Here is a 24691-nt window from a genome sequence, read left to right on the forward strand (position 1 = left end):
GACCCTGCGCTGCTGGCGGTGAGGATGGAAGAGGGGCCGTGGGCCAGAAAGAGGCAGGAGCCGGGTCTCCCTGGGGTCCTGGAGGAACATAGCTCTCCATTTTGGAACTCTGATTTCCAGGACCATAAGGTAATAAATGTGTGCTGTTTTAAGCTGTGAGGTTTGTGATAGCTCATTACAGTAGCAGCAGGAGACTCATGCGCCATGTGAAGGCCCGGGTGGCCCATGGGGCACTCTAGAAATGTTCCCCACGGTGCTCTAAATCAGAGGGAATGGGAGCTGGGCTGCAGCCAGCAGTAAACATAAACCTACAGGCCTTAACATATCTCTTGCTAACTAAACCTGAGCCCTGAGTTTCCTGGCAGCCAAAGCAAAAAGAGAAAGGAGATGAGCTGTGTGACTCTTTTTGCCTGCAAGAGAAGGCTTCTCTCCCAGTTTCCTTTGGGGCACGGAGCAGTTCCTTGGGGTCAGCATCCCTCCCCATCTCTCCAGGGAGGGCATTCGGACCAGGTTCCCAGGCCTGTGCCTGGTCTTGGCTCCAGCTTCACTGTCTGAGTGCCTTTGTTCCTTGTGTTATGACTAGGGCTGAATCACTGAACACTAGGGGACTGGATCCCTCCCTTGGTTCCCCACAGGAGCCAACCCAGACCCTGGACCGTTGGTGGCAGGTTGACCATGCCTCTGTACGGGGTCCCTGGGGTTTTTTTGTTTTAATTTTTATTTTATTTTTAAGTAAACTCTACACTCAAAGTGGGGCTTGAACTCACAACCCCGAGATTAAGAGTCACATGCTCTACCGACGAGTCAGCCAAGTGCCCTGGGGTTCCCGTTTTATAGCTTCCCCGAGTGGGGCCTACCTCCTGCAGGACCCTGCTCCCCGGAGTGCAGAAGGTCAAGGTCAGTCCTTACTCTGAGGCCGCTGTGCCCCCTGGGTGGTCCTGGCGGTCACACCCGGACCCCACTGCAGTGGCCCAGAACCCAGGGACCCAGTTCCAGGATGGAAGGGCACATGCACCCAGGGGTTATCTAAAAATTTCAGGTCTGATACTCTTTTCTGTATGTTTGAAGGTTTTTGTGACAAATTTTACGGTACTTCAAGTCTACGGAGGGTTTGCAAAAACAGTACCAACTCTCCTCAAACACCGTCACCCATTTGACCCGGTTTCCTGGCACATTATTGTCTGATAGAACTGTGGTCCATCATCACGATGCAGCCGGTAGCCCTGGCACAACACTCGTGACCAGACCAGAGTGCCCGGGCTGGAGCACTGAGGCCCCTGTAGGGAGCAGGTCCCCAGTGTGGGCTGGCCCAGGCCCTCGCACCTTGAAGGGGTTCTGTGTTCTTGGCAGGGGTCCCACAGGGGGGATGCTGCATCCTCCTCGGGCGTCACCTGTGCGCCCCCCCCCATGTGTCTCAGTGCGGACCGCCGGCTCCCTCCCCCGTCTGTGGTCAGGTTGCTGCTACATTCCCCTGGGGAGGGGTGCGTCTAGGCTGTCTGGGACCCTGGCCCCTCGTGGTGGGGACGGATCTCCTCATGCACTGGTGGGCGTGGCCTGCCCTGACCAGCGCTGTGGCGGCTGTCTAGCCGATTTGTCCCTGCCCCTCTGTTGATCAGCTGGAGGTCTTCCGTAGGGAGAGCCGGCCGGCCCTTTGCTTACCGGTCATTCGTCTGTGACCAGGTGGGCCGCAGTCAGGTGCTGTGCTGTTCACTGTTTCTGTGTAGGTCGGCTGCTGGGAGTGTTTGTCTCGCTGTGTGCCCCTCGTAGCCATCAGGGATGGCCCAGGCCCCGTTCGTGAAGACCCCACCTTGGCCTTCACACCACCTGCTCCCCCAAGGAAGGGCCTCTTCTTCTTTTTTTTTTTTTAATGTTTTTTTATTATATTATGTTAGTCATCATACAGTACATCCGTGGTTTTTGATGTAAAGTTCGATGATTCATTAGCTGCGTATAACACCCAGTGCACCATGCAACACGTGCCCTCCTTACTACTCATCTCCAGCCTATCCTCTTCCCCAACCTCCATCCCCTCTGAAGCCCTCAGTTTGTTTCTCAGAGTCCATAGTCTCTCATGCTTCATTCCCAAGGGCCTCTTCTTTTTTTTTCTGTTTTCTTTTTTTTTAGATTTTATTTATTTATTTGACAGAGAGAGAGACAGCCAGCGAGAGAGGGAACACAAGCAGGGGGAGTGGGAGAGGGAGAAGCAGGCTCCCAGCAGAGGAGCCCGATGTGGGGCTCGATCCCAGGATACCAGGATCATGCCCTGAGCCGAAGGCAGATGCTTAACGACTGAGCCACCCAGGCGCCCCCCAAGGGCCTCTTCTGACTGTGGTTGGCACAGAGCCACTCAGGTTCTACGGCTCTCGTTGGTGCCCCCATTAGTCGAGGGCCCCATGTGGGGCCTCCCACCCCTGGGTGTGAGCGCATGGCTCTTCTTTCGTTCCTTGCTTTGGATTTAAGATGTGATTTGCGTATCATACAATTCAGTGACTTTTAGCAAATTCACCTATGTGTAATGCCAGAATGTTCCATCGCCCCCAAAGGAAACCCCATATCCAATAGCCGTCACTCCCCACCTTCCCCCCAGCCCCCGGCCCCCGCGAGCCCCCTTCCCGTCCATGGAGGAGCCTGTTCTGGACGTGTCACACACGTGGACTCACACGCCACGGGGCCTTCTGTGTCTGGTTCCGTCCCTGAGCGTCGGGGGCTCACGGTCCATCCCCGGGGCAGTGCGTGTGGGCACCTTGGTCCTGCTCACGGCTGCGAGACGCTCCCGTGCATGGGGGATGCGCTATGTGTTTCTGCCCTTCAGCTGGTTGGCATCTGGGTGGTTCCCACAGTGTGGATTTTGGTGATTGTGAATTTGCTGCTATGAATATCCACGAACAGGCTTTTGTGGGGAGCTGTGTTCCAGATTGGGTGAATCTGATTGGGGGGGATATTTGGGGACATATTGAGGTCAGGGCGGGGGGTGAAGGACTCAGCATTGCAGACCACCCCTCCCAAGGCCTCATGCCTCCAGGCCCTCCCCTGCATTCTCCCCACCCTGGTATTTCTGGGGTCCTGGTTGTGGGTGTGGTCACTCTGCCCTCCCTCACTGCTGCCTGGCACTTATGTTCCCTGGGAGTGGGTGCTGACCCCTCCCCCAAGTCCACCTGGACCCCTAACATCCTGGCCAGACTCTGGGGGAGGGCATCTCTCTCCTCACCGAGCCCCCTCATGCAGTCAGTGGGGCAGGCATCTCGGGTGGGTCCTGCATCCACCCAGTAAGGACACTTTCCGTCTGCCAGCCTGGGGCTTCTGGGAAGCCAGGATGAGGTCACCGCTCAGAAAAGTGCTTTGCAAACTCTCAGCAGCTCTCCACTGAGGGGCGGGCAGCATCGACTGCTCTGCAAATGGATTTCAGCAGGGATCAGAGGTCCCAGCACACCCCCACCAGCAGGCCCCCAGTAGTTACTGGCACTGGCAGAAAGAGCGAGCAAGACGTTTCTTCTCTTAGGAAGCCCCTGGTTCACACTGAGCCGCGGCCAAGAACCCACCTCCAGCTCCGTGGTCTGTGCTGAGCGCCATGGCAGGGAGCCCCCTGAGGGCCACAGACCCTGTGGGAGCAGGAGCGTGGGTGTCTCCAGAGGGTCGCTACACAGAGGCTGGGACTCCCAGGAGCCAGGGGACGAGGAAGTGAGGGAGGGGCTGGGAGGCCAGGTTCTTGAAGAGTGGCCCTGCAGAAAGCCCTGGGCCGGGGTCCAGCCCCGCGCGACGGCAACACCACAGGGTGCTCAGGGTCAGTTGTCCCCACAGCAGTGGGCTAACAGAGCAGTCTCTTAGGGGCCGTGTGAGCTGGGGCCGCCTCCACAAAGCACCACAGACAGGGTGACGTAGAACTGCAGAGAGCATGCCCTCATGGGCTGGGTCCAGGCGTCCCAGATCCACGTGCGGCAGGGCCACGCTCCCTCTGCAGGCTCTGGGGAGGGTCCTTCCTGCCTCTCCCAGCTCCTGGGGCTCCAGGTGTCCCTCGGTGTGTGGCCGCATCGCTCCAGTGCCTGCCTCCGTGGCACGTGGCTGCCTCCCCGTGCGTCTGCGTCCAGATTCCCCTCTTAGGAGGACAGCAGTCACTGATGGCATCACTCCCTCCTGTACAACCTCACCTGAACTGATGTATTTGCAAAGCTCCTGTATCCAAATAAGGTCCCATTCACAGGTGCCCGGGCGGCAGGACCTGAACGTGTCTCTTTGAGGGGGGGGACATAATTCACCCCTCAACAGGAACATCCCAGCATTGAGGTGCGCCTGAGGGGAACCTGCAGTGCCCAGCCCACCCTTCTGCCCCATGTCCACACCCACCTCACCGTAAGTGGGTGGCCCAAAGCCCCGCTGTGCTCAGGCTTGCTGTGAGGGCCCGCAAGGTGGGGGAGGCAAGGAGGGGAGAGCCCCAGAACAGACTGGGGATTCTTGGGAAACACAGGGCAGCTGGGCCATGCCCGCCCCTCTGCACCTGCCTGGCCACAGGATAGAAGGTCATCATGGGGCCAGAGGGGGCCCCGCCAGATAGCCCCACAGCTCTGAGGCAGCCAGACGGGGACAGAGCCAGTCATGTCTTCGGTGGAGGCCCTGCTCATGCTCGTGCCTGGGTCACTAAGTTTGACTTTCACTGGGACCTCTGCCCATCCCCACTTAGCCCCTCTGCCTCCGTCGAGGCACGTAGCAGACCCACAGCCTGTGGCCACCAGGGGGGCAGGGCGGCCAGGTGCCCAGCGAGTGCTGGCTTCCCTGTCTCCTCAAGGCCACGCTGGTCCATCAGCCAACTGTCTGGTGCTGAGATTTGGGGGACAGAGAGTGGAAGGTCAGGAACTGTGCTGGAAACTCGACAGACTTTACGGCAGTTCAATCTAATTATAAGAACTCAGTGTATGTACTTTGTGCATCTTTCTAGTTTGGTTCCTAGTGATTGTTTTAAAACTGAGTCAAAATCCACATACCTAGAAGTCCATGCTTTTGGGGCACCCGGCTGGCTTAGGAGAATGTGCAACTCTTGATATTGGGGTCTTGAGTTCGAGTCCCATGTTGGGTGTAGAGACTATTTACAAAAGAAAGTGAGTGAATAAAAACTGTTATAAAAAATAAAATACAATCCACCTTTTTAAGGTAAATTCGCAGGGTTGTGCAACCACCAGCTCTCTCCAGTTCCAGAAGATTCCATCCTCCAAAAGAAAACCCCGTCCCCATCAGCAGTCCCCTCCCCAGCCCCCAGCCCCCACGAGCCCCCTTCCCGTCCGTGGAGGAGCCTGATCTGGATGTGTCACACATGTGGACTCCCACGCCGTGGGGCCTTCTGTGTCTGGTTCCCTCCGTGAGCAACGTGGGCTTGGGTCCATCCCTGGGGCAGCGCGGGTGGGCGCCGCGCCCCCGTTTGTGGCTGAGGGATGCTCTGGTGCGTGGATGGGCCACATTCACCTGTGACGGACGCTGGGGTTGTCGCCACCTTTTGGCTGCTGTGAGTGGTGCCACTGTGGACGTCCACTTGCGGGTTTGGTGTGACGTGCGTTTTCGTGTCTGTCGGCCGCGTACCCAGCCGTGGAATTGCAGGGTCGTCCTGTGACTCCGTGTGCACCTTTTCGAGGACCTGCGTGACTGTTTTCGAAGAGACTGTTCCGTGTCACGTCCCCACCAGTGTGGTGGACAGTTCTGACGTCTCCACGTCCTCGCCAGCACTTGTCATTGTGTGTTGGAGTCCGGCCGTCCTGGCGGCTGTGGGGTGGTGTCTCACGGGTTCTGGTTTGCATTTCCCTGCCCCCCGACGGTGCTGAGTGTCGTGCTGGCTTAGCGCTGCCGGTACTTTCCCTTCTACAGGCAGCGCCGGGGCCAGGCAGGGGGCAGGGGTGGTGTTGTGCTGCCTGCAGGCTCTGAGGTGCACACGGGATGGGGCGGCCACAGCAGCCTTGTTGCATCTGTAGCATTGGACCCTGTGATCCCTCACTGTCCCTGACAAGGCACACGGCCTGGGGTCCCTACCCAGCCGAAGCCCTGCAGGTGACCCTTACCCCTGAGCACATGCAGGGAGCCTGGCCTGGCCACTCAGCTGTTGTTTCCCGTGGGACAGGACACCATGGGGTACTTGTGCAAGGTCTCTGACCCCACAAGGTGCTTGAGGGCTTTGCACTTCCCTGCCCGCCAGCCCTGCCTGTGTCCCGCTCTTGTGTGGGGCTGAGGGGTGCAGGGGCCGACAGGGAGAGGAGAGAATGACGGTTTCAAGGACAGCCATACCCCTTGGCAAGGTTCCAAGAAAAGGAGCAGGACGGGGGCCTGGGAGGCACCCCAGCTGGGGCCATAGCATGAGCAGAGGCCCTGGGGGAGCCCAGCAAGGCCCTGGAGACAGGCTCCAGGGTGGTTGGGGGCAGCTGGTGAAGCCCCTGGTCCAATTGGGGAGCTGCGTGGAGGGGGCATGAAGGGGCGCGCCACACCTTCCCCTTCTCCCTGTGGCATGGGGGCTTGTGCCCCTCACTGCTGTGGGCATCCCGGGAGCAGCAGCAGGTCCCTGCCAGGCCCACCTGGCCAGGCGAGTCGGCGGGACAGAACCCGGCGTACCTGCAGTCTGGGGAGACGGAGGCCAGGGCTGGGAGGGGCGGCGGCCGGTGGGCGCCGGCCGGCAGGGTGCGCGCCTGGCGGGTGGGGGCCCAGCGCGGAGAGGTCTGCGGCTAGATTCCGCCCAGTACAGGAATTCTCGCTCTGCCAGTAATCACCCTGACTTCCCAGGCAGCCATCATTTCCTGAAAGTCAGCCGCCTTAGGGGAAGTAGGCGCTGGCGGTGACTAAACCAACATGCAAATGCGGCCGGGCTGAGCGGCCCGCGCGGCCGCGGTCATGAGGGAGCCGCCTGCCGCCGTCCAGGGGACCCGCCGCGGCCGCGCCATGTCCCAGCTGCAGTTCTGGCTGCACTTCGCGGCCCTCAACAAGGTAACCCTCCGCGCGGCTCGCTCCCTCCCACCCCGCGGCCCGCCCCTGCCCGCCGGCTCGGAGCCTGCCGGGGCCGGGGCCGCGGGGACTGGGGCACGGAGCACTGGCCCGGGGGCGCCCCCCACGGCGGCCAGCGCCTTCCCGGACCTTGACAGTTTCTGGGGCGCCCGGGACAGAGCTGGCAGAGTGCGGTCTGACGTGGGCTCTCAGCGGCCAGGTAGGAACGGCCCGTCTCTCTGTCCCTCCTCGGGCTCCCCAGGGATTCAGGAAGGTGTCCAGCCCCTACCCGGGGCTAGCGGGACACAGCCTGTCTCCAGAGGGCGTTTCTGGGGTTCCAGTGGTGCGGAGCAGCCGCAGGTCCCCCAAGGGAGGCCCAGAGTGGGGTCTGGGGTGGGGGCCATCCTGTCCTGTCCCCCTGGTCTGTTCTGGAGTCGGGGGCACTGTTGGCAGCCCCACCAGATCCAGCCAGGTCTCTGCCTGCTGAGAGACAGTAACCACAGCAGGTGACCCCGTGACCTCCTTGGTTCCCCGGAACTGTCAGGGTGACCACCCCACTCCCTCCCTGCTGAGGGGTTGTAGCTGACTGAGTAGGTGGGGGCCTGGGGTCTGAGGAGGCACTTTGCAGGGTGTCCATGGGGGTGATTTTGAGTTTGGGTCATCTTGGAGATCTGTTGGTGGCTGCTGGGCATTGGGTCCTGACCCAGGGGGAGGTGAGCAACTTGCGGGAGGGGTCAGCTCTCGCCCTATCCTGCACCCAGGCCGTACAGGGAGTGGGGCTGGGAGGGACCCCTGGTGACCCATGTGAGGCCCTGCCTCCCTTCGACCCAAGAATCTAGTGGAGGCAGCATCCCCAAAGTGGGTAGAACCCTCCCACTTTTTAAATACCCTTTTGCAGTTGCGTGCACAGTCAGTGCCTAGCGCGGAACTCCCTCGGGCCCCACGCCCAGGCCCTCTGTTCACACCTCGCATCAGTACAGTGCGTTTGTCGCCGCCGACGAGCGGGCACTGACACCTGTTATTCACCAGAGATCCTCGCTCTGTCCCAGGACCCCATCCCCACACCACGGGATTCCAGTTGTCACTCTCCTTCGGCCCCTGCAGGCTGAGACACTCGGTCCCCTGTTCTTGTGTGGATGCCCTGCGCGGTCGGAGGAGGACTGGCCGGGGGTCCCGCAGGAAGTCCCCAGGCTGCGTGCGTCCCGTCAGGGGTCCCTGCTGCCCACGCGGTTCCTCCCTGCGGACGCTGGCCCCGGTCCCCTGGCCGGGAGTGCTGGCCGGGCTGCACGCTGTCCTCGTGGGAAGGGGTCGCCGTGTGCAGCCCCACCGGGGGTGGGGCCCCTGAGCAGCCACCTTTTGCCAGGTGCCATTCCTCTTCTCCAGCCCTGGTCAGGGTTCCTCCCCACTGCCTACCCTGCTGCTTGTGACTGACTGCTTCAGCTTCAGGAAGCAGGCCCACCCCTCAGGGCCTCTTGGGGCTGCCAGCTTGATGGGCTCAGGGGCTGTGGTCTCTCTGACCAGGCTTGAGTGGTGCCCTCTGGGAAGGCCACTCTCAGATGTGGTTCCAGAGGGATTTTAGCAAAGACAGCCGGCCACCTGTACCCAGACCCCACCCCAGCAGCCTGCAGGGGTCCAAGCTCTATGTTGCTTCACAGGGACCAGGTGGCCAGCTTCCGTGGCCCCGCCTTCCCACCCCTGAGCCCACTGCCCCGGAATGTGGCAGAGTCCACAAGAGGTCCTGGTGGGCAGAGAACAGGCCTCATGGTCAGCAGGGTCAGACCCTCCACTGCCCCCTCAACCCCCACCCCCGTCCCCTGGTCCCATAGACAGCTGCTCTGACCTGTAGAGCTGCTGGGCTCTTGCATGAGGGTGCTGGGCATCCCAAGGAGTGTCAAGGTGTGCCTTTTCCCACTCTGGGGTTGGCGTTTCCCTCCTGCCTCTATCCCCGTGTGTGGACTTTTATAAACCTTCCCAGGCCACTGCCTGCCTGAGCCAGTCCTGCCAGCCACACTCTGCCTCCTCGCCCGGACTTGCCCAGGCTGTCAGGTCCTGCCAGGGTCTGCCTCCCGTGGGTCCTGGCTGGGCACGGCCCGGGGGCAGGAGCGAGTGGTGGCCCCTCTGGCTTCCCATGTGCCGTCAGCCACCAGGGTACGTCGGGGTGACAGGAGGCATCTGGTCAAGGCATGCAGCCTCACACCAGCTGACTTGGTCGAGGGTCGTCTTTCCTTCACAAACCCTGAGTCCTAGCCTGGCTGTGGGACCAAGCCCACCCAGTAGGTAGACTCCTGCAGACTGCAGCTCCTGCAACCAGCCTCTGTCGGGGAGGCCGGCCCCATCCCCGCCCACCCCTTCAGAGGGCCCTGCACGACAGTCCTGGGGCTGTGTGTGCTCCGGTGTCTGAGCAGACCCTCCAGAAGCTGGGTGGTATCACCTGGAGACACCTACCACCGTCACCACCACCAAGGAATAGGAATCTGATTCCAACACAGATTGATGGGACGGGAGCCCTCGCAGGCGCAGTGGGGCAGGTCCCAGCACTGGCCAAGACAGGGGCCTGTTCTCAGTGACCTGGGGGCTGCGGGGATACTGCCGTCCATCCCCAGAAGCCAGCTCACCTGTGCTCCTGGGGCCCGAGCCAGGTGCCTCGGGGCAGGCTCCAGGCCCACATGTCTCCTTCCTCCCCAGAGTCCCAGACCCCCCGCCCCCCAACCCCCACCAGCCCTGCCTGTCTGCTTCACCATCCCCCAGTGGTTAGTCCACTGGCATCTCAGCCCGGCTGGCCCTGGCCCTCCGATGGCCCTGACAGGCTGACACACATAAAGGGCGCCAGGGCCTGGGGACTCCTGAAGGGCAGCTCTCCATTGCTCCTACAAGTGGCCTCATCCAACCCCACCGGCCCTTGCTCTGCTCATGAAACGCCCCCACTGACTGACCTGAGTCAGTGTGACCTGGTCCTCTGCCATGGAGGTTGGCCTGGAAAGGCATCTGGGAACGTCTGTGGGGCCTCCCTTCCCACGAGGAGTCGGCTGCGGCCTGTGCCCCCCACCCCCTAATCTGGGCCTGCAGGGCCTCAGGGATTTGGAAGGGGCTGCCCCCTCCCCAGCTTCAGGCATGCGGGGTCGGTCTGTAAAACGGACACCTACTGCCCTCTCCTGGTGGTGGGTGGCATGGACACCACAGCCTGGCAGGGCAGTATGTGGGGGTCTCTGGCTGGGGGCTCACTCCCTGCTGGTTCAGGAGCCCTCAGGGCTGGTCTCTGAGTGTCCCCGGTGTCCAGTGCAAGCCTGGTACACACAGGTGCTCAGTGTCTGTGACCCGGGGTGGGGGGAGGGCAGCATGGGAACATCCCTGGCATTGCATTTGATATTCTTTAAATTTAGATTTCTAAACTGTGTGTAACCTGTACAGCATACTCCCCCTTTGAAGGTGTGGGACTCTCCGTATCCTGACATCTGTGCATTGGTGTCAGATGCTTCCAGTGTCACCTGAGTCTTGAACATTCCATCTCCCCAAAGGCAACCCCGTCCCCATCAGCCGTCACTCCCCACCCTCTCCAGCTTCCCATCTGTGGATGGGCCTGTTCTGGACGTGTCACACACGTGGACTCACACGCTGTGTGGCCTTCTGTGTCTGGTTCCCTCCCTGAGCGTCGTGGGCTCAGTCCCCTGGGCAGCGTGTGTGGGCGCCTCTCCTGCTCGCGGCAGGAGTGTCCATCGTGTGCCTGGGTCCCCCAGCTGCACCGGCTGCCTCTCACCTGCCCATCTTTCAGGACTCTGCGTACCTCGACGACCTCTCCAATGCCTCCATCTTCTCCTCGTCCGTGGACTCCCTCTCAGACATTGCAGACACACCTGACTTCCTGCCGGCCGACAGCCTCAGCCAGGTGCCCACCATCTGGGATGTGAGCACCGGCCCCTCCGCTCACGACAAGGTCAGCTCACCCTGCGGCCTCTGCACTGGCAGCTGTCCCGGGGCCCCATGCACAGGCTGGGGCAGATTCAGGTTGTTCAGACACCGGTGAGGTCGTTGGTCAGGGGTCCTCATGTTTTCTACATGGCCCAGCAAATGCAGGGGCGGGGGGTGGGGGAGGGAAGCTCCTGCCTAGGCTCCTCACCCCTCTTCTACGGAAGGTCCCATCACAGCTGCGGTGGCTGTGTCCACGCCCTCCTCTACTGGGCAGACGGGGTTCACCAGGAGACGAGCAAAAAGCAGCTCCCAGCACTGGTTCTCACTCGGGTGATTCTGGGCAATGTCTGAAGGCATTGTGGGGGCGTGGGGGTGCTTCTGGCTTTGAGTAGTGGCAGCCCAGGAGTCCAGAGTGCTGGGTTGGCGCCTATGAAGCTCCTCGCGCAGGACTCTGATGGGGGAGTGTGGGTGGCGTGAAGCCAGACAGGAGTCCTCAGGTGTGCCAGGCCCAGACTCCAGCTCATGGCACCAGGCAGCAGGCGCGTCGGTGACAGAGACGGGGCCCAATGCCAGGCTTGGGGAGCCTCTGCCCCATCCAGGCCCCATCCAGGGTTCTCTGCTGGGAGAGAAGCCCCTTCGTTTGGGAGCCAGAACCCTGGTTCGAAGCTCTGAAAGGCAGCATTGGAAGCGCAGATGAGGGCCACGTGTGTCTAAGGGAGAGCCTCTTCCATCCAGAGCTGGGTGGAGCCCACGGAGCCCTGCCTGGTGGCACACGCTGGTGGACACGATGCCTGCCCAGCCACCTTGAGGCTCCTCGGTGCCTTTTGGCTCCTCTGAGGCAGGGTAGAATAGGTGGGTCTGGGAGGCCTGGGGCCCAGCGTGGGGCCGGCAGAAGGACAGGAAGTGCCCAGGGCAGCCTGGTGCTGTCCCTGTCCTTTATAGCCATGGTGGACGACCCAGGCCCCCTTCCCGTGTCTGGGCTGAAGGGCCTCCGACCAGCTCCTTGGGGGAGGCTCCTTGGTGGGGAACGTGAGGCAGAGGCGGCATGAAGTGGACAGTGGGAGGGCGGCTGAAACCCAACGCCCATAGCCTGCTGCTTGCCAGCCCACCAGGAGCCCTGACTCAGCCTTCCAGGAACCCGGGCCTGAGGCTGTTTGTTTTTGTTAGTTAAAAAAGGGGGGACAAGGAATCGAGTATGGGTTTCTGGCTCCTGGTATCTCACTTTATCCCGTTTTCTTTTTCAAAAAAACTTTGGCATGTTCTTAACCTTTGGAAACAGCGGCAGTCATAAAAATCAAGTGGCTTATCACACAACCAAACCCCTTGGGGACCCTTGTCATCCCCCGAGACACTAAAGGACACTCGAGCTCCGTGTGTGCTCAGCAATGAGCACCTGGCACTCACAGTCACCGCTCTTGGGATGGTGGGGGTCCAAAAGGAGACGGGGTCTGGAAGGGATTTCTTCATTCCTATTTTGTTTTTCACATTCGTGGTTTTTAGGGTGGCCACACTACTTTCATGATTTTTATTTTAAGAGGAAGTGTGTTTTGGAATTGTACAGATCTGGGCGGGACCTTGCTGTGTCCTCACTGTGTGTCCTGGGGCAGAGCAGTCACCCCACCCGGTCTCAGGGCGACCACTCCCTGACGGTGGGTAGGTGGAGGGCCAGGTGTGACATGGTCCTAGAGGGTTTGCGTCTCCTGTCCTGGACCATCTGTGGGCTCTGGACGCTGCGTGAGTTCTGGCGCCAGGAGGGCCTCATGCCCTATTGCCGATGGACTCCCCCCAACCAGGCACTGGCTTTGTCCACCAGGTTCTTGGTCCCCTGGGACCAGACTCAGGTCCTAACTACGTTTATCTGTGTGATGGGGGTTGTCGCTGATTGCTCAAAAGAACCAGCCACCGGGCAGCAGGAAGAAGGCAGCAGCTGGCCGTGGGCTGGGGATAATGAGGACAGTGTGAAAATCCCCTTGGAGGCCAGGCTAGGGGCCCACAGGGGCACTTCCTGCCCACATCTTGCCTGCAGGCTCATGTCCACTCTCCCCCTAGCTGCTCCTGCCCAGTGGGCCATGGACAGGCCTTGAGGACCCCGTGTCCTCCCTTTCCAGCACCCCACTTCTTGTCAGCTACCAGGTAAGCTGGGCCTCCTCCCCAGCCCTGCCTGCCTCTTACAGGGACTGGGACACTCAGCGGTACCTGTCTAGAAGCAGGGTCTGCCCGTTTTAGCGATGGGGAAATCCCTGGGGAGGCACCACACTGGGGGTCAGGTGGGCCACTCCCCCCCCCTTCACTGAGCTGGCCGTGCTGGGAGGGCGGGGCCGTGCAGCCCTGACCACAGCTCGGCACCGGCACCGACTCCAGGCGCAGAGTCAGCCCGAGGAGGACGACGATGCAGAGGAGGATGAGGGGGAGGAGCTGGGCCACACGGAGACCTATGCCGACTACGTGCCGTCCAAGTGTGAGTGTGCTGCCCCAGCCCCTGGCAGGCCCTGCCCGGCCTGCACAGCCTCAGTGGGCTCCAGCCACAGGCAGGGGCAGGGCTGGGGGGTTGCGGGCCGGTGCCCGGGATTCTGGAGTGGCGAAGGCAGGCCGTGGGCTGGCCGTGGGGGCAGTTCTGTACTCCCCACTTGGCACAAAACTGGAGATACCACAGAGGATGCCATGAAAAGTAAGCCCCCACCTTCCTCCCTGAGCAGGGTTTTATGGGTCTGCCCCCCCCCGTTCCTTTGTGCAAAGCACTGATGGGCCCCCTACCCCGGACCCTGCTCTACCCCTCTGCCTTGTGGGAGTATCCCCCAGCCCGTCCTAGACCCTGGCAGCGAACCCTGAGACCCTGGCCATGCCTCTCCAGCCAAGATCGGGAAGCAGCATCCGGACCGTGTGGTGGAGACCAGTACGCTGTCCAGTGTCCCCCCGCCAGACATCACCTACACCCTTGCACTGCCTGCTTCCGACAGTGGGGTCCTGTCTGCCCTGCAGCTAGAGGCCATCACCTATGCCTGCCAGGTGACCTTGGGTCTCCCATCTGGCCCACGTCCTGTCCTGCCCTGTCCTGCATGAGGGGCTCTCGAGGCCCTGACCGCCCTCCCTTGGCCTGCAGCAACACGAGGTCGTGCTCCCCAGCGGGCAGCGGGCCGGCTTCCTCATCGGCGATGGCGCAGGCGTCGGCAAGGGGCGCACGGTGGCCGGCATCATCCTGGAGAATTACCTGCGGGGCCGGAAGAAGTCCCTGTGGTGAGTGCGCTCCCCCCACCCCCATGCCCCCACCCCACGCAGGCGGGCAAGGAGGGGAGGGGGCGCCGTGGCACCCACCAGCCCGCACCCGTAGGTTCAGCGTCTCCAACGATCTCAAGTATGACGCAGAGCGCGACCTGCGGGACATCGACGCCCTGGGCATCGCGGTGCACGCGCTGAGCAAGGTGGGTGGGGTCACCCCCTCCTCGGGTGGGGTCCCGGAGCACCGGCCCGGCCGCGCCCCCACGCCCGCCCCTCTCCCCCAGATCAAGTACGGCGACAACACTACCTCAGAGGGCGTCCTCTTCGCCACCTACTCTGCCCTGATCGGGGAGAGCCAGGCCGGCGGGCAGCACCGCACGCGCATCCGCCAGATCCTGGAGTGGTGCGGGGAGGCCTTCGACGGAGTCGTATCCTGGCTCTGCTGGGGAGGCTGGGGGGGGCGGGGCTGGAGGGATGGGGTCTGGAGGGGGTGGGGGTCGAAGGGAGCGAGGGGCAGGAGGAGGGGTGGGGTCTGGAGGGGGGTCCTGGAGGTGGGTGTAGGAGGGAGGGAGGGGCCGGAGGGAGGGGTGGGGCAGGAGGAGCGCTTGCCCGAGGACCCTGGGGGTGGGGTCGGAGGGAGGGAGGGAGGGGCCGGAGGAGGGGTGGGGCCTGGAGGGGGCGGGGGTCTAAGGGAACAAGGGGCAGGAGGAGGGGGTGGGGCCTGGATGGGGGTTTTAAGAGGAGGGAGGGGAGGGGAGGGGAGGGAGGGGAGGGGAGGGGCGGGCGAAGGGAGGTGGGACAGCGAGAGGGCGGGGTCTAGAAGGAGTGGGGTCGAAGGGAGGGGAGGAGCCCTGGAATACCGGGACCTCACCCCGGTAGCTGGAGGAATTCCCGGCAGGAGGCTCGCCCTCCCTGACCGCTGTTGTCCTCTTGCGGTCTGGCTCGGCTTCCCGGCTCCAGCAAGCTGGACCCCTGGCCACAGGCGTGGGGGCGGTGTTTGTTGTGACAGCGTGGAGAGGGACCCCAAGGGCGGGAAGGTGCCTGTGGCTGTAGGAATGGGGTAGAGAGCGCCTTCTCCGCCTCCTCCCCCTCCTCTCCCTCCCCCGCTCCCCCTCCATTTGTTGGGAGCTCGGTGGGGGTGGGCAGGCCAGGCTGGGGCAGCTAGAGGACAGCTGGGCCAGCTAGAGGACAGCTGGGCCAAAGGCCGATTTGCTGCAGCTGTGGGGGCTCTGCTGACCAGTTGGTCCGTATTGGTATCCGTATGTGCTGCAGGCCCTCTCTGACAGAAAGTCCTGGGATTGGAGGGGTTTCTAGTTTCCCTCGTCTCTGGGAACTTGCATGAAGAGCTGTAGAGCACTTCATTATAGAAAGTGTGAGCGCAAGCAGGACAGTCCGGTGTGGGTCGGGTATTCGCTGTGTGTGTATCACACACTCTGTGAGCAGACCCCCTCAGTCTCCCCGCAGTGAGGTGCCAGGTGGGGGCCCACAGCGTCACCTGGGGGTTTCTGCACCCTGCCCCTTGGTGTGCATGGCCGTCTCTGCACTGCTGGTGGTGCTTGCTGAAGGGTTCTGGGGGCATCTTCCAGGGCCCTGTCCCCAGAGGTGGTCCCGTGTGTACCTTGGCACATCACCTTTCTCCTGCCTGAGCCCAGGCATGTTTGTCGTCACCATGTGTCATGCCGCCGTGTCCTGTCTCAAGGACGTGGCGGTGGTTTCCGGCCTCCCTGTTATAAACAGCTCTGAGTGATCCGGCCCAGCCAGCGTGCCCCATCACCCCTTCTCACTTTCCTGGGCCCGTTCCGGAAGTGGGGTGACTGCCCCCCAGGCCTCCCGGCACTCTCCAAAATTCTCTCTCGCTCCTGGTCCCAGTCACAGATCAGAAAAGGGATGTTGGCATGGGCAAGTCCACCGGTGTACTTGTGGCCAGATCCTTGCTGTCCCACAGAACAGCTCCCACATGCCAGAAGGGACCCGAGGCCTCTCACCCGGCCTGGGGCAAATGACAGCATGCGGAACACACCCCCTCCCCTCCCTGCTAGCGCTCTGCCTGAGGGCTGTGTGCTCGCCTCTGCGCCCCTGCTTCTCAGTCATGTGTTGGCAGATCCTCCCGTGAACTTGACACGCACACCATCCGTATGTGCGCACACATGTGTGCAGACGCGCCCCTTGCTTTTAAAATAGGTTCATGATCTGTACGCCTGCCAGGAAGCTGCTTCCCGCACTTCTGTCTCCATGCTATAGTCTGTTTGCTCGGGATCTTCAGTGTGCGTGGGAAGTGACACAGAGCCCCAGCACCTCCCCAGCTCCCCTGGGGGTCAGCTGCGGCCAGGATGCCTGCCTGCTCCCAGCCCGCCCCTCTTCCTTAGAGACCCCGTTTCTCTGTGCTCATTGGGGTGCACTCCTTAATGTCTTCACCGAGCCGTCACACGTCAGGTGTCCGTCAGCAGTGGTGGGGGGCCTACAGGCTGTTTCCCACTCTCCCTGAAGGCCACCAGGCACCTTGCTGAGGTCCCCCTGGGGCATCAGGCCAGGGCCTCTGGGGCTGCCTGCCTTCCGGAACAGTCCTTAACCCTGCCTGCACCAGATTGTGTTTGATGAGTGCCACAAAGCCAAGAATGCCAGCTCTACGAAGATGGGCAAGGCTGTCCTGGACCTGCAGAACAAGCTGCCCCTGGCCAGGGTGGTCTACGCCAGCGCCACAGGTGGGCACGCGGCGGGAGGGGGGTCAGCATTTGGCCCTCGGGTCATTTCTGGGGCTGCACCCCAGGCCCTGGCCAGCTGACGGCGGCCCCCCACTCAGGTGCCTCTGAGCCCCGGAACATGATCTACATGAGCCGCCTGGGCATCTGGGGCGACGGCACCCCCTTCCGGACCTTCGAGGAGTTTCTGCACGCCATCGAGAAGAGGTGGGTGCCTTTCCCTGCCCAAGACGGGGGCTGGCGAGGGACCCGCAGAGGGCACTGCTCCGCGCACACCAGGGCCTGACGTCCGGCCCGCCGGCCCCACATCCTGGCCCACACCAGAGCCGTCTCGCTCTTCTCTGCCTGGTGTTTGCCATCGCTCTCGGGGAAGGAGCCCCTCCCGCCCTTCCTCGGCTCGGGCAGATCAAGACCACGGGGCCTTTGCACATGCTCCCTCTGCTCTCTGTGCCCTTGGCCCTTCCTCAGCCTCAGCTCCTGCTGTCGGCCCCTCCCGGAGTCACTCTTGCTGAGTGGGACCCAGCCTGTGACCGGGTGGCCCTGTGTGTGTCCGCAGGGGCGTGGGCGCCATGGAGATCGTGGCGATGGATATGAAAGTCAGCGGTATGTACATCGCCCGCCAGCTCAGCTTCTCCGGCGTCACCTTCCGCATCGAGGAGATCCCGCTGGCCCCAGCCTTTGAGCGCGTCTACAACCGCGCAGCCCTGCTGGTAAGCTGGGTGGCCAGGGGTCTCTGGGGGCACGGACACATGTGCGCTTCCCTGCAGAGTTATGCTCCCATCACCTTCAGCATCTGTCCTCAAAGGGGCACGGGCATTTGTCGGTTTACAGAAAGGAGGAAGCAGCGGCGGGTCTCTGCCTGGAGACCAGCGTTGTGACCGTGTGGGGAGCTCCTCTATGGCGGGGATACTGTGGGCATGGAAGCAGGCCCCCAGCGAGCCTCCCCACCACGTTGGGAGCTTGTTGTTCGCAGAGCTCGGGGCTGGTTTCAGCGTCCACATCTCTGTGCCTGTGGCTTGGCCTCCTCTTTGTTGCCATTCCTGCATGTGGGGGGGGCTCCCTTGTTGTCACTGTCCATTCCCCTACGTGGGACAAGCCCTGAGCGTCAGCCCTGACAGTGCTGTAGATGATTTTCTTAGTTCAGACCAAAGGAGGGCCATCTCCCCACTCCCCACTGGTCATTCTCTGCCCTGGTCCCACCCCCTCGATGCCGCGAGCACCCCCGTTGTGAAGGCTCCAGTTGTCCCCAGATGTGGCCCCGTGTCCCTGGGGCAGCAGCGCCCCAGGTGAGATGCCCCATCTGTAGTATCAAGGGCCCAGGGGCTGCTGGCAGATGGCGGTCACTGCAGGTGTCCCCGCCCCTTTCTGAAAGCACCGTCCGCTCCCGTGCCCAGTGACTGTGCCACTGTCACCGCGGCTTCGCGGTATCACAGTTCGGTTTGTGAACGTCTCTCGGCGGTGCCTCTGTGTTGCTCAGCTTCTGACCCCCCCACCCCGGGCCGCGAATTCCAGCCGGTGGGGGCTGGCGGTCCTGGGGGGAGCCGTTTAGCGGCAGCAGCAGCCTGAGCTGGGCATGTCGTTGCAGTGGGCCGAGGCCCTGGGCGTGTTCCAGCAGGCAGCCGACTGGATTGGCCTCGAGTCTCGCAAGTCCCTGTGGGGTCAGTTCTGGTCGGCCCACCAGCGTTTCTTCAAGTATCTCTGCGTTGCGGCCAAGGTGCACCGGCTGGTAGAGCTGGCCCGGGAGGAGCTGGCCCGGGACAAGGTGAGCTAGGGACGCGGCGGCTGGACCTGCAGGCCTGCCGGGACGCTCTGCCCCGTCTTCTCCAGAGCTTCGCGGTTCCACCGGGACCCCCGCACCCTGGTGTGGCTGGGCTGAGCCTGTGAGGACAGGGTGTGGTGATGCTGAGGCCCAGAAGGTTCTGGTCCTGCCTGGCCCAGCTCCCCTGAAGCAGGTGACAGGCATGGTCTTGCCCCTGGTTCTCCATGTCCAGGCAGGACTGGAGAGTCCCCAGAAAGAACTGGGCAGGAGCCAGGGCAGAGAATAAGGGAGAGGGTTCAGGAGGGCCGAGGACAGCTGTCCACTGCCATATGGAGTTCTAGGGTAGATCTGGGTGTGCTGGGGGCCTGGTGGCCAGCTGGACAGAAGGGGCAGAAAGAGAAACTGAGGCCAACTCCAGGTTTCTGACCACCAGGGGTTGGGCTTGGAAGCCTGGGGCCCTCTAGGGCCACGCTCCAGGGATGGCTGTTGGGGGTCCCAGAGCCCAGCTCACCCCTGCTTTCCCATCCCCACCCCCTCAAGTGTGTGGTCATCGGGCTGCAGTCCACGGGCGAGGCTCGGACCCGGGAGGTGCTAGACGAGAAGGATGGGCAGCTCGACTGCTTCGTCTCCGCTGCTGAGTGAGTGATGCTGACAGCCAGGGTGGGTGGTACAGCCACTCCTGGGACGGTCCACCCCACAGCCCCCCCACGTGACAGCCGTGTCTCGTGACCCTAGCTGTGGGAGCCTAGGTGTGCATCTGCTCAGACAGCAGCCCCAGCCCCCAGCGACTGTTGGCCATGTTCCAGTTTCAAAACCAGAAAAGATTGGCCATGGGTGACCCCAGGGCTCAGAGGGTGCTGGCAGAGGGACCCGGCATCTCAGCACGAGGCTTTCAGGTGCCCACCCCTTACAGTGCGCATGGCACTGTTTCAGGGACTGCATACGTGTTGGGGGGTCCCTGAAGCAGCAGGCCTCCCTCCCCCAGGGCAGGGAAGGCCTCCCGGGCCCAGCATCCATCAGAGGTGGTTCACCTGGGCAGGCAGAGCCCTGAGCCCTTGATGGCTAGGAGGAGGGAGCCCCACCCAGGCCCCTGCCCCATGCTCAGGCCTTCCCAGTAAAACTGCGCCCCTGCAGCCTCGGACCTTCAGACCCCGGACCCTCCACGCCCCCCTGCAGTCCTCACAACTGCCTCCCTGCCCCCACCTGCCCTCTCTGAACCCTGGGCACTGGGCGCCCCCCCCCGCAGAGTTAGCCCCCACATGGGCCCAGGGTCTTCCGCTGGACAGCATGACCCTCCTTGTAGTGGGAATAAATTCTGCTTCTTGTTTTCAGGGGTGTCTTTCTGTCACTCATTCAGAAGCACTTTCCTTCAACCAAAAGAAAGCGAGAGAGAGGCGCAGGCAGTAAGAGAAAACGTAAGCCCCCCACCACCAGCCTCTGACCCCTGACCCCTGACCCACGCACAGCCTGGCTTGTGATGCTGCCAGGTTTCTGTCCTGGCCTGGCTCCTGTCTGAGCAGCCGTCCGTCTCTGCTGCTTGCTGCATAGCCTTCGGGGGGAGGCGGGTGTCTGTCTGTCAGCAGGCCTGACTCATGACGCCTACCCCATCTGTCCGGGGGGGACAGGCACAGAGGCAGCTCAGCACAGCTTCCTGAGAGAGAGACCCGGGCGGGCAACAGCCTCCAGGCTGCACTGCGTGCCTAGGAGACACGGATCCCAGCAGGGCCCCAAACCTTTCCTCAGCTGCCAAGTTAGCAAGAGACAAGAAGCCGGTGCTGCAGGGTGGTGTGCTTAGCTCGTCCTCGGGCAGCAGCACCCCGTGGCCTCCAGCATCACCCTCAGATGGGGATGGGGTGGGGGGGCAGCTTAAGACTCTGGGGCACAGCCTCACTCACCCTCGGCGGCAGCCAGCCCTGCGGCTGAACCGTGCCGGCTGCCTGGGCTGCAATGGGGCTCGTGAGCAGCATCCCAGGACGGGGAGGTTACCCTCCTTCCGGCGGAGGCTGAGCGTCCGCTCATCGTGGGAAGTGAGGGCAGGCAACTCACCTGAGGTCACACAGCCAGACCTGGGGGACAGAGTCCCCCTCTCGCCTCCCGGGACCGGCCTATGGGGCGTCCTGGACTGTGGCAGAGCACATAAGGTGCCCGGACCACCATCCTCCTGGGACCTGCACACGTCCTCTGGCCAGCCCACGCAGGCTTGCCCTGAGGTCAGGCGTGCAGCCTCCCCCAGCACCGACCGAGGATAAGCTGAAGTGTCAGGAAACCGGATGGGGATGTGCGAGCTGTCCCTTGACACCATGCCCTGGCCCAGCAAGACCTAGGAGAGCAGCCCAAAGCCGGACGGGCCACTAGTGTCCCCGCACGTGCACCTGGCCCCGATGGCCCCCTTCCCCACGTGGGGAGTCACCGTGAGCCAGGCCCCTCAGGAGGGAGGAGCGGGCCGGGCCTCAGTGAGCCTGGTTCTCCGTGTGCAGGGAGGCCGCGGGGCCGCGGGGCCAAGGCGCCCAGGCTGGCGTGCGAGGCGTCAGGCGTGATCCGCATCAGTGACGACAGCAGCACAGAATCGGACGCCGGCCTGGACAGCGACTTCCACTCCTCCCCCGAGTCCGTGCTGGATGACGACGTGGTCATCTTGGACGCCATCGGGCTACCGGCCGATGACCGTGGTGAGGCCCGAAGCCTAGCATTTGTCCCTTTACAGATGGGGGAGACGGGCTCAGAGAGCCGTCAGGGCCGTGCTGCTGGTCAGAGGCAGAGCGGGTTCATGCCAGCAGTCTGGGATGAGGGAGAACGTTCTGGACCCCTCCCCCTCCCGTGCACTGGCTGTGCCCCATCCCCCAGGAACCCCCTTCTTGTCCACTGCTGTGAGCAGGGCTGTGGGCAGGTGGGCTGGTTGGTACCCCCTGACCCTCTGGCCCTGCAGGGCTCCTGTGCCCCCTGCAGCGGGACCCACACGGCCCCGGCGTCCTGGAGCGTGTCGAGCGGCTAAAGCAGGACCTGCTGGCCAAGGTGCGGGTGCTGGGCCGGGAGCTGCCTGTCAACACTCTGGATGAGCTCATCGACCAGCTTGGGGGCCCGGAGCGAGTGGCTGAGGTGAGCTCCTTGGGGATGCAGGCTCTGAGGCCCCCTGGTGGCTACTCCGAGTCCCCACCCAGCACAGTGAGGTGGGCTTGGGGCGGGGAGGACCCAAGGCCCGGCATCCATTGTCCAGCCCACAGGCTGGCGCAGCTGGCGGAGGACTCTCCTCCCTCGGCCATGAACGCCCGTCTCCCTGTTCCCCAGCCCAGCTCTGCACCCACCTTCCCCACACACCCTCATGTGCCCCTGGGCCTCTGAGGGTGCTCTTGAGTCCCCGTGTTCTCCCACCTGCACGACCATACCCTTTCCTGGGTTGTGCTGTGGTGACGACAACCCAGGTCTGTTTTTGCCCCAGGCAGCTGTTTCACAATAGAAGACGTAGGGTGGAGTGAAAATCCTGCTGTCTGCCCGTGGGCAGCTGGGGCCCTGGGGCGGAGGCTGAGTCCTGGCTCAGGGTCCGCAGCCCCACCAACACACACACTCAGGAGCACCAGGGGCACAGGTGGGGAGGCAGGGAAACAGGCAGGCAGGGACCAGCCGGTTCATGGCCTCACCAGCTGACTGCCATTCCCTCTCCCCGAACCCCAGATGACAGGCAGGAAGGGCCGCGTGGTGTCCAGGCCCGATGGGACAGTGGCCTTCGAGTCTCGGGCAGAGCAAGGCCTCTCCATCGACCACGTGAACCTCAGGGAGAAGGAGCGTTTCATGAGTGGGGAGAAGGTGGGGACCGTGGAGGTGGAGCCTGGGGGACCCAGGGAATAGGCTGTCAACAGGTATCCCCCCAGTGTCGGGGGGAGCCTGTGAAGACCCTGGGGGCCCAGCCCCAGGACCACAGAGCACTGCACGTGTGTGTGTGTTTGTGACTGAGAGCATGTGTGAGTGTGTGTGAGTGTGCATATGGGCTTGTGCGGGTCACCGAGTGAGCCCCGGCGGTCCGGGCGAAGCGTGCAGGGCACGGACTGTCCCATCCACATCCCCCCAGCTCGTGGCCATCATCTCCGAGGCCTCCAGCTCCGGCATCTCCCTCCAAGCTGACCGCCGTGTCCAGAACCAGCGGCGCCGGGTCCATATGACACTCGAGCTGCCCTGGAGCGCCGACCGTGCTATCCAGCAGTTCGGTGAGCCCAAGCCCAGGACGCCCTGCCCCGGGCCGCCCCGCCCTCCACCGCTGGTCCCTGGGAGCCCTCCTCTGCTTTCAGGCCGGACGCACAGGTCCAACCAGGTCTCTGCGCCCGAGTACGTCTTCCTCATCTCGGAGCTGGCCGGGGAGCGCAGGTTTGCCTCCATCGTTGCCAAGCGGCTGGAGAGCCTGGTGAGTAGGCGGGGGGGTGCCCCAAGGAAGGGCTGCAGAGGGACGCCGGGCCGGGTGGGGGCAGCTCACGACGGCCTTCCCCGTCCCGGGCAGGGGGCTCTGACCCATGGGGACCGCCGCGCCACTGAGTCCCGCGACCTGAGCAAGTACAACTTTGAGAACAAGGTACCTGGGGAGGAGCGGGGGCGGCAGAGGGGGTGTCCCCTGCCCAGGCCCAGCCTCTGACCCAGGCCCTCCGACCCCCTCACCCCTCCACTCAGTACGGCGCCCGGGCCCTCAGCTGTGTCCTCACCACCATCCTGAGCCAGACTGAGAACAAGGTGCCACTGCCCCAGGGCTACCCCGGAGGAGATGCTGCCTTTTTCCGGGGTGAGCTGGGGGCGAGCAAGGGTCTCTGGGGTGGGGCAGCTTGGCCCTGAGCTGTTTGGGGCACTGGGATTGGCAGACGGGATTTGTGTCCGAAGTCTCCTCCCGCACACACTTAGCAAGGGGGCACCGGCGGCAGGGAGGACCCCGGGCTGGCTGGGGAGGGGCCGGCAGGGAGCAGCACACATTCGAGGTCCTCCCTTCCACAGACATGAAGCAGGGCCTGCTGTCCGTCGGCATCGGTGGGCGCGAGTCCAGGTCTGGCTGTCTGGATGTGGAGAAGGGTGAGTCCTGTACGCAGCCGCCCAGCGGGAAGGCCCGCACACCTCCCAAGCAAGGCCCCCTCGTGACACAGCCTGAGCCCCTCCCCACCTGCCCAGCAGACTGCTCCATCACCAAGTTCCTGAACCGCATCCTGGGGCTGGAGGTGCATAAGCAGAACGCGCTGTTCCAGTACTTCTCGGACACCTTCGACCACCTCATCGAGATGGACAAGAAGGAGGGCAAATACGACATGGGCATCCTGGGTGAGGGCCACAGCGGGGGCAGCGCAGGGGATGGCCCCTGCAGTATTGTGCCTGCCCCAGCGCCACTCTCCTATCAGACGGAGAGACTGAGGCCATGCCCGGGCAGCCCCCACCCCCATAGGCCACCAGGAGGGCCTTGCAGGTGCAGGACTTGGGGCACCATGAAGACTCCAGGGAGAGGGGGCGCTATTGTGCTGTCCTGTGCTTGGGGAACCACAGGGTCCCCTTCTCGGGTGTCCCCCAAGGACTGGAGAGTTTTATTTAGATGCGAGGCACGTACTGGCATGCTTAGTGTGATGGTGGTAAGCCCAGCACGTTTGCTGTCATTGCCCCACAAGCCAGGCCCTCACCAAGAACAACGGGCCGAGAGGCTACAGACCCTCCTGAAAGAGGCCAGTGTCAGTATTTTCAGGTTTGGGGGGCAGTGTCTGAGTGTTCAGCTTGGCCCTGGTAGTGAAAGCACACACTATTGGGAAATAAATGGCCGTGGCCATATGCCGATAAAACTTTATTCATCAAATCAGTGGCAGGTGTAGTTTGCTGACTGTACATGACCACCCCACAAAGCCACGCAGAGCAGGCTGTGTGCTGTCTGTAGTCGCACCAAGTGTCAGTGTCCAGCAGGTTCGGGGGGGTGGGTGTTGGACCCCAGCCACCCACCACTGGCGGGGCCGCTTGCCGTCCAGGGCGCTGGGTGGGGTTGGCTCCAGCCCATCTCTGCGGGGGGAACCCTCCACTGTGCTCCCTGTGGGCCTCTCTGGCTATACCTAAGAACCTGGGATTCCTAGCCCCGTAGAGCCCAGAGCCTGGAGCCTACTGAGCCACACAGGGCCTGGCCCCACGGAGCCAGGACCCTCCAGTTTGGGGGGGGGGGGGG

At 63.0% G+C, this 24691-nt stretch overlaps 1 protein-coding gene across 3 annotated transcripts in view; it reads left to right on the plus strand.

The window, feature by feature from the left end:
• The window catches only part of SBNO2 (strawberry notch homolog 2), a 49189-nt gene that overhangs the window by 21947 nt on the left and 2551 nt on the right, over positions 1 to 24691 (plus strand). For 2 of the 3 annotated variants that reach the window (XM_040629670.1, XM_040629671.1), the window contains exons 5-26: positions 10718 to 10879; positions 12904 to 12987; positions 13216 to 13312; positions 13706 to 13860; positions 13955 to 14088; positions 14183 to 14273; positions 14355 to 14498; positions 16655 to 16772; positions 16871 to 16976; positions 17326 to 17479; positions 18355 to 18531; positions 19069 to 19166; positions 19861 to 19943; positions 21006 to 21197; positions 21455 to 21624; positions 22198 to 22329; positions 22592 to 22727; positions 22809 to 22921; positions 23015 to 23086; positions 23182 to 23290; positions 23497 to 23571; positions 23671 to 23814. In XM_040629670.1, the coding sequence (XP_040485604.1) occupies positions 10718 to 10879; positions 12904 to 12987; positions 13216 to 13312; positions 13706 to 13860; positions 13955 to 14088; positions 14183 to 14273; positions 14355 to 14498; positions 16655 to 16772; positions 16871 to 16976; positions 17326 to 17479; positions 18355 to 18531; positions 19069 to 19166; positions 19861 to 19943; positions 21006 to 21197; positions 21455 to 21624; positions 22198 to 22329; positions 22592 to 22727; positions 22809 to 22921; positions 23015 to 23086; positions 23182 to 23290; positions 23497 to 23571; positions 23671 to 23814 (2746 nt within the window). Of the gene's footprint in view, positions 1 to 6795; positions 6952 to 10717; positions 10880 to 12903; positions 12988 to 13215; positions 13313 to 13705; positions 13861 to 13954; positions 14089 to 14182; positions 14274 to 14354; positions 14499 to 16654; positions 16773 to 16870; positions 16977 to 17325; positions 17480 to 18354; positions 18532 to 19068; positions 19167 to 19860; positions 19944 to 21005; positions 21198 to 21454; positions 21625 to 22197; positions 22330 to 22591; positions 22728 to 22808; positions 22922 to 23014; positions 23087 to 23181; positions 23291 to 23496; positions 23572 to 23670; positions 23815 to 24691 lie in introns of those variants that run through there. The other variant, XM_040629672.1, reaches the window with a different exon arrangement.

The sequence above is a fragment of the Ursus maritimus genome, unplaced genomic scaffold (genome assembly GCF_017311325.1).
Source record: "Ursus maritimus isolate PB19 unplaced genomic scaffold, ASM1731132v1 scaffold_14, whole genome shotgun sequence".
Lineage (NCBI taxonomy): Eukaryota > Metazoa > Chordata > Mammalia > Carnivora > Ursidae > Ursus > Ursus maritimus.